We start from the raw sequence: 8,742 nt of genomic DNA, 5'->3' as shown, positions 1-8,742 counted from the left end.
ATTGTTAAATTTGATTTTTAAAATATTTGTTAAATATGATATACAAATTTATATATACTAATTTTATCTTGATCAATTCTCAGTTTAACCTAATTTATTTAGAATTATTTTTAGATTGGATTAAAATAAATTACTAACATTTTAATGTCAAATCCTAAACAACTCACAAACACCCCTACATCAAATGCATGGATTCTCGTTAACAAAAGAATATATTTTTGGCCTTTTTTGGATTGTTACATCTTTTTTATTTTTTAAAAAACAAAATACGTATAAAATACTTTGTGAATGAAATTATACTTTATTTATTTGTTTAGATAAAGTTCATTAATGCTGTATCAAGGAGAAAGAAAAAGAGATAATCTAATACTTTTATCTGTATTTGTAAAATAAATCTTTTTTTTTCTTTTTCAATTACTGGTATTTCCAAATTCTAATGGCTAATGCGAAATTTCTGTTTTTAAATAATTGAAATGATGAAACTTTTCAACATTTTCAATTCAATTTAAAATTTTGGCAACTAGGTCAAAGTCTTTTATATAAAAAAAGATCTTTTTTATTTTGTTTTAAAGAGGGGATGTCTGCAATCATGGATCATCATTTCGTACCCGAGAAGCCCATGTATGAGCAAGGCTTAATTTTACTTCCCCATCTAGCAACTCTAGGTTGGGGGTAGGTCCTGGGGGGGAGGTTATAGACACCTTTCCATACTTTGTGTCCGGAGTACTTCACTTAATTTCCTCTGCAGTATTGGGCTTTGGTGGTATTTATCATGCACTTCTGGAACCTGAGACTCTTGAAGAATCTTTTCCATTCTTCGGTTATGTATGGAAAGATAGAAATAAAATCCGTGGAACGACGTTCTTGCCAAGGCTGTATGTCTTTTTTAAGTCTACTCAAGTCCAAACCATTGGGACCTCTTAGAGGTTCTAACCAGGGAGCACGTAGATCCCAAAAACGCCTCCTATTCAACTACTTCAACCATTTTCGAACACCTCCTAGCATTTTGGGGATAGGACCTTGGAGGCTTTTCTCATTTATATAATGATTTTTTTTCTCGTAGATTTCCCTTCTTTTCTAATGCTCCTCTGTTATGGCATATGATCTCCTACATTTTGCTGTAGTTGTAATAGCTGTTCCAGGTCTAGGAGATCCACCTGTTGATCCTTTACCAAAGAGAAGAAGATACTTAAGGACTTTTTCATGTATATGTCAAGGTCGAGAGGGATACACTTGTCAGCATGGCTTAGGAAGCAGTAATTCAAACTGCAACTAAAAGAATGAGTGCAACAACTCTGAAAATATTGAGCTGGAACCATCATGTGAGTGCCCAAAAAGAATAAACCGTAGCTTAGTGTCCAAAAAGAATAAACCGTAGCTTAGCCTCCTTCTGTAGGTGCAGGAGGAGGGGACTGGTATAAGACTAGCTAGATATAACCTATGATTTAGTCAATAGCTACTCATATAATTAAAAAAAATCTTTCAATAAGACTAGCTAGATATAACCTATGATTTATGGGATAACAAATAGAGTTAGCAGCAATATACGGTGAGAAGCGCCATTAATCATGATTTGTGTCTATTTAGCAGAAAGAAAGTAAAATTTTAAAAAAGTAAATCTTTCTTTTGATTTAATTGTTGTATGTGTTATTAGTTATACTTATATTTTAAGGAAGTTTAAGAAACAGTATTTTTATTAAAATTTGATAGTATTTAATCAATAAAAAAATAAATAATTTTATACTATCAAATATAATTTTATACCATTAAAAATATTAATAATAATTAATTAATTATCACAAATTATAAAATCTACTAACTCCTTAACATTCTTTTATTTTTTAAATAAACCTTTGATTATATATATTATATTATCTAGACAGGATAATTCTATAATTAAAAATTAATTACTAAATCAATCTTTCTCTATTATATATTAGTTATATACTAATATTTTCATAGCAACTAATGCTTATTTTTATACAGATGAAGAGTACTTGGTATATAAATGTATTTTATAACAAGAATTAGATGTGGTGCCATATTCAGAGAGGGGCCATACGCCCCATGAACCATAACATATTTGGTAAGCTAACTTTAATCAAATTACGATCAACACCGGCAGCATTATCATCATCCCCAGGATCACGCATAATCATATCTCTTGGTGACTCAAGGGCATCACTTTCACACGTGTCACCGTTCGAAAATCGAATATCCTCCATGCAACAATATTCCCTGTCAAAAAGAAGTCTACTCCGTTTCATAACTGCTCCGACCGCCGTGCTCTTCCCCTCCCCCTCCGTACACGGCCTGTGAAAATACATCTCGCCAACAATCTGCACCAGATTCCATCCATTCTCCGATTCCGACTCCGATCTGAAAACATATCGCTCGCCGTGGCCTTGAAGTGTGCCGAGAATTACATTCACCAGTAATGGCTGTCTCGTTCTTGTCTCAGAGATTACGTAAACACTCGACGAAGAGAACATGTAACTGCGATTCACCAACCCTAAACTCCAGAACAGAGCCAAAGGCGTCAATGTCCGTTGTTTCAGTCGTAAACAACGCGCTGATTACCCCCGGGAGTTTTCTCCGGTACCAGAAGCTCACACTCGATGCACCCTCAGATCCGGCGCCGCGTTCTTCTTCCGGCGAAATATGGCGTCGCCAAGGGTGATATAATCGGATGAGATTCAAATCACTGGAGACTGTGCAATAAGCTTCCCAAATTGGAACCAGAGGACGAGGACCGCGGTGAATCATGGACTCTGATGATATCTCTTGCTGAAATCCGTGTACCACGGAATTCAATCGAAATCCTCTTTGATTCGGAAAAATAACGACCTCGAGTTTAGGTAACAAGCTAATGCAACCTTGAGAGTTTTCGGATCTGTGCAGTTCCTGAGATACAAGCGCTCCAGGCTAACAAGATTGAACATGGTGAGTGGCAAATCATCTATGGCGGTGCTGTCTAAGTAAATTACTCGAATATTTTCCATAGTTGCTACAATTTCTGGGAAGCACACAAGGCTTGTGCATCCACTGAGGTCCAGAGTCTCAAGAGATGGAAGATTGATTTCGTCTACGAGAGTGCGGAGTTTGGTGCATCGTTGAACACTCAGCAAAATCAATTTCTCCAGAAATCCAACTGAGCTGTGAACTTTAACTAAATTTCGGCAGTTATCAACACACATGGCTCCTAGATTTGGGACTCTTGAAAGGTCGGGTACTTCTGTCAAGAATTCACACTCTCCAAAATCCATGAAACTCAAGGAATTGAAATTCTGCATAAAAAAACATGAAGATGATAGTTGAGAATTGTTACACGAATAAACATATTTGATTGAGTAAAATAGTAGGAAATGATGCATGCCTGGAGTGGATTGTCCAATTTGAGAGAACTGTTGCACAAATTGAGTATGAAGAGTTTAGTGGGATGAAAATCAGAGGGTAATGATGGTGATGGATATCCATCCCACTCCAACACTCTTAAACTGTTTGGCAGATGATCAGGACCAACTGAAAAATGTACATCCCAGAATATGAGAACTTTGAGATTCCTCATTATCTTGAATGCTTTTCCATTCCAATTCACTCTACGCTTGCTTGAGTGCAAAGTTATGACTTCAACTCTATCACTTCCCTGTATCATCATCATTGCAAACACCAAACATATATTTATATATATGTCAAATTTTACATGTAAGGTTGTAGAAATTTACAAGCTGAATACATAAATATAACATACCATGTCATTTTCTAGAACATGAACAATGTCCTCATCATTCCATAGTCTAGAACGTTTGCCAGGCTTAGAAGTTGATTCCCTTCTAACAATTTCTCTACCCATATCTTGAATCAAATCATGCATTCTCACACAATTATTATTCTTGTCAATCTTCATCAAAGATCTGTCAATCAAAACGTCAATACCATCTTCAGGGTGGAAACCACGGATATGTAGCATTTGCTTCACATATGATATCTTTTCCTTGTTGAAGAAACAAGCTATATCAAGAAAAATACTCTTCTCATCTTCATGTAATCCATCATAACTTACCTCAAGCACTTCTTGAATCTTCTTAATGGGAATTTTTTTGTACTTATCTAATGCAGAGCTCCATTGATCTATGCTCTTGTTATACAAGTTAGAGCCTATTAATTCCAAAGCCAAAGGAACACCACCAGCATAAGAAAGAACACGGTTTGAAATATCTTCATACCCTGACTTAACTTTGTTGCTTCTAAAGGCCTTCCAACAGAACAATTCAAGAGCTGCTTTTTTGTTTAACTCTTTGACCTCATAAATCTTGTTTGAATTCATCCCATATTGTGCTTCTAACAAATGTTTGTCCCTAGAAGTGATAATTATCCGACTACCTGAACCGAACCAATCATCGCCTCCGGCAATAGCGCTTAACTGGGTTAAGTCATCAACATCATCAAGAATCAAAAGAATCTTCTTTTGTTGAAGCCTCCTTTTTATCAATGGAATCCCTCTGTTTACATCTCTTATTCTTATATTACTCTCATCAAGAACTTCAGAAAGAAGTGTCTCTTGGAGTTGTGCAAGACCATGATTCTTGTTGATTGCATTTTCTCTAACATCAGCAAGAAAACACAAACCATCAAATTGATCAGCAACAGAGTTATACACAGCTCTTGCAAGTGTTGTTTTACCTATTCCCCCACTTCCACAAATCCCAACCATGTGTACTCCTCCATCTTCAACATTATTAGACCCAAGTTGTAGCAGAGACTTCACTTCTAGCACTTGCGATTCCAGGCCAACCGGGTTGTCAGCAACATGTAAAGGAGTGTAATTCAGCTTTTTGGAGATGTCACTAACAATGTTTTCAATAAACTTGTATTCCTGTTGAGACCTACATTTATACAAGTTCATATCAAGCCATGTTATGAAAACAAAGCATTATTATATATTATTTCACATACTTTTCTACTAAAATTAAACAATCAATTATTAAAATAATCCATGAATATTGATACTCTCATGAAATCACTTATTCCAAAAGTTTAAACTAATACAAAAAAATAATATTAATAGTTATATCTCTAACATTTTTCCTTAAATAAAAATCTCTTTTAACTTTTCTTGATTCTTTTACATAGTCCTTCGTATCATGAAATTATTCATCCTAAAAATTTAAAACTAATAAAAAAACAACATTAATAATTATATTTCTAACGACTACATCATTAATAAATATTATTATTTTTAGCCAACACTTAGCCAACAATAATTTGCAACCATATTTACAAGAATTTTGTACATAACAAACATATAGATTATTACCCTGGTTTGAAATGTGAACCGGACAAATTAGCTGCTTCACGTAGAGCATTCCTCCATTTTTGTACCTTGCCATTGTCATCATTCTGGAACCGTTCTTCATGTTTTGCTAATGCCTCCGCATAGCTACCTTTCTGATGGCGAACATCTGATGGATCCACATCATAAAAGATTGGCCAAACCAATCTTCCTTCAAGTTTCAACAGCTCAATAATCTTTGCAAGCTCGTCCAAACAGAAAGTAGATGATGCATAGTTCTTAGAGAACACAACGATGGCAATCCTAGATTCTTGAATAGCCTTCACAAGTGATGGAGTAATTTCTTCCCCCTTTTGAAGCTCCTCATCATCAATGAAGGTGTGGATCCCCTTTTGATCCAGTGCATGGTAGAGATTACTAGTGAAACCGTTTCTAGTATCTTCTCCTCTGAAACTGAGGAAAACGTGTAGATCCAATTCCATGTGAAGGAAGAAGAAGATGACGATGATGGTTCCGCCATTATCATATAATTTGTGAGCTTATTAGTATATTTAAGGTTTAATTACTTTGCAGGTCTCTATAGTTTCATCAAATTTTCAACTAGGTCTCTATATTTTTTTTCTTTTCAATTGAGTCCTTAGATGTTAAATTTTTTTTTTAATTTAATTCCTACCGTGATAAAACCGTTTAAAATAACAAAATATTCCATTCAAAAATCGAATATTCTCCTAATTAAGTTATAATAGCTAATTAAACACACTTTTATTTTTTTAAAATACCAAAAACACACTTGCCATTTTATACAAAAACAAAGAACCCTAGTCAGCCGCTTGTGACTCTGCGTTTCTCCTCCGATCCATTCGTTGGTGACGTCCTCCATCTGCGGCGGCGGCGGCGGCGTCGTCGTCGTCGTCCTTGGCAGCGTGAGCGTCCATCGTCGCCATCTTCCGTCGTCCTTGGTCTGCGCTGCACTACTCTGTGCTGGTCGTGCGTCTGCTCTACTCTGCTTTCCACTGGTGGTGTGTCGCTTCCGTTGCGTTCCCTCGCCGTGGATTGCTACGCCGCTACTCGTGTCGCCACACCTCGCCGCACCTCGCCTTGCTGCCTGAAGTCAATCTGCCAAAATCCCATATTTTTTTCCAATTAACAAAAACCAGGTTAGATTCTAACTATCGTCATCTTAGACAATGGAGCTGGATTAGCTTTAAATGCCCCCCTTTTATTTTGTTATGAGCTTTAATTACGCTTTAATTAATTAAAAATCATTCCTTTTATGTTCCTTGGGGGCTAGAAAATATTTTGTGATCTGATCCACTTGCGGTTGGATAGAGTCACGTGGTTTTTGTTCATGGTTCTGTTCATTGAACTCTAATTAGTAGAGTTGTTAGTAATCCTAAGTGACTCTGAAAAAAATGGTTCCCCCGCGGGAAAATGTTTAATGTTGTTATATTTTGTTAATGTTGAAATGTAAGTGGAAACCAAATAAGGCTCAAGAATTTGCTTATGGAAAAGCTGATGGTGATTTGGCTAGTAATGGGAGAACCATGTGTATTACTGTGTTATGGACGTCTGTAATACAAGGTCAACACGCAGGGGGCGTGTTGCCTGCTACACGCAGGGGGCATGTTGCCTGCTACACGCAGGGGGCGTGAAGAGACGTGGCGTTATGTCGTTGGCCGGAGCTCGAATCACGCCGGGGCGTGTTGACTCAGCACGGGGGGCGTGCTGACGTGGCAGAATCACGCCGGGGGCGTGTTGACTCAGCACGGGGGGCCGTGCTGAGTTGGCCCTAGCACGTGGGAGGCGTGCTGACTCAGCACGCAGGGGCGTGCTGACACGTGGCGACATTTGATTGGCTGCGACGGGCAGCACAGGGCAGGCGTGGTGAATGCTCTCATCTATATATAGGCAGTGCTGGGCTGCATTTTCATTTTGAGGAAGAGTGTGTGAGTGTTCTTTGAGTGTTTTGTGAGTGTTGGGAGTGCAATGGAGGGTACCGCAAACTTGGTGGTGTATCGCAACGGTGAAATAATACGCAATACTCGTGAGGGCATGAGGTTTGTCTGTCAGAATCCATTTTCATTTGTGGTTCCATGCACCATGACGTTAATGGAGCTTCAGAACGGTCTTTGTCAAAGCATGGAGAACGGTACGTTAATGAGAGTGAGCAGAATTTTGTACCGAAATCCAGTTGTAGTTTTTGGTAGTCTAATACAGTTTGACACCATGCCAATCACTGACGAAGGGAGTATACAGAATATGTTTCAAATTTACCGGCAGACTCAGATGCGACAGCCACAGATTGAGCTATATGTTGAGTTTGAAAGCGTAGAGACGGAAGGGATTCAAAATGTTTTAGATATAGAGGATGATAGAGCTGCAGTGTACGAGGGAATGAATAGTGACAGCGAAGAGGACTTCGAAGCCACTTACGAAGCCGGCGATGAAGACGAGGATGGTGATGTGGGAGTTGAGACAGCAACGGAGAATATAGTGCTTCATCCCTCGAGCAGTCAACCGATGGACGTGCCACCATTCATGCGTGAGTTGGATCTCGACGCCATGCATACACCAGAATTTCCGGAATATGCAAACATAGGTACGTCATGCATGAATAATACGTTTTTGGTAATTGATACGTTTGGAATGATTAGTGAACGATGATTTTCCGCTTTCTGTAGGCGTTGCTGATCCTGAGGACGGAGAGTTCTGGATTGGAATGGAATACAATTCCAGGAAGTCGATGGTTGCTGCAATTAGAAGATACACTATCGTTAGAGGAGTTGACTACGATGTGTATGAGTCTGAGCCACAGACCTTCTATGCAAAATGCAAGATGTATGGGCGTGGGTGCGATTGGCTTATCCGAGCCAGCTTGATACGGAAAAAAGATTGTTGGGAGATACGCAAATACAATGGAAGGCACACGTGCACAATGGGAGCGATTTCACAGGATCATTCCAAGTTGGACTCGGATACCGTTGCTGATAGTATAATGCCGTTAGTCGAGACTGACCCGTCAATCAAGGTGAAATCTATAATAGCGGAAGTCCAGTCAAGGTTCAACTATACCATCAGTTACCGAAAGGCTTGGTTGGCAAAGCAGAAGTCCATAGCGAAGGTTTTTGGTGGTTGGGAGGATTCGTACCAAGCCTTGCCATGGTGGCTCTCGGTCATGGTTCAGAAGATACCTGGGTCATTGTGCAAATAGAAACACGCCCACTGTACAACGGGAATGAGGAGGCACAAGGTGTAAAAATACTTCATCGCGTATTTTGGAGCTTCAATCCATGCGTTAGGGCATTTAGGAATTGCAAGCCTCTAGTTCAGGTCCATGCGTATTTTGGAGCTTCAATCCATGCCCCATGAATAACTGTCCAGTCATGAAGCTGCACTCCGCGAAGAGCCATGCAATGCAGGTCTACTGGAATCTCTCTTGCTTCTTGCGG

General features: G+C 38.7%; 1 protein-coding gene and 1 pseudogene across 1 annotated transcript; one reads left to right on the top strand and one right to left on the bottom strand.

The window, feature by feature from the left end:
- Nucleotides 1-3,751: 3,751 nt before the first annotated feature.
- On the bottom strand, nucleotides 3,752-5,819 carry LOC107491625 (disease resistance protein Roq1-like; annotated as a pseudogene).
- A 1,460-nt stretch (nucleotides 5,820-7,279) lies between these two features.
- LOC107491465 (uncharacterized) lies at nucleotides 7,280-8,504 on the top strand. Its single transcript, XM_016112304.1, has 2 exons — nucleotides 7,280-7,892; nucleotides 7,975-8,504. The coding sequence occupies exons 1-2, from the start codon at nucleotides 7,280-7,282 to the stop codon at nucleotides 8,502-8,504; spliced, it is 1,143 nt and encodes a 380-aa protein (XP_015967790.1).
- Nucleotides 8,505-8,742: the final 238 nt, after the last annotated feature.

This window comes from Arachis duranensis, chromosome 5 (assembly GCF_000817695.3).
Source record: "Arachis duranensis cultivar V14167 chromosome 5, aradu.V14167.gnm2.J7QH, whole genome shotgun sequence".
In the NCBI taxonomy this organism is placed as follows: domain Eukaryota; kingdom Viridiplantae; phylum Streptophyta; class Magnoliopsida; order Fabales; family Fabaceae; genus Arachis; species Arachis duranensis.
Note: the sequence above shows the minus strand (reverse complement) of the source record. Positions and strands in the feature narration are given on the sequence as shown.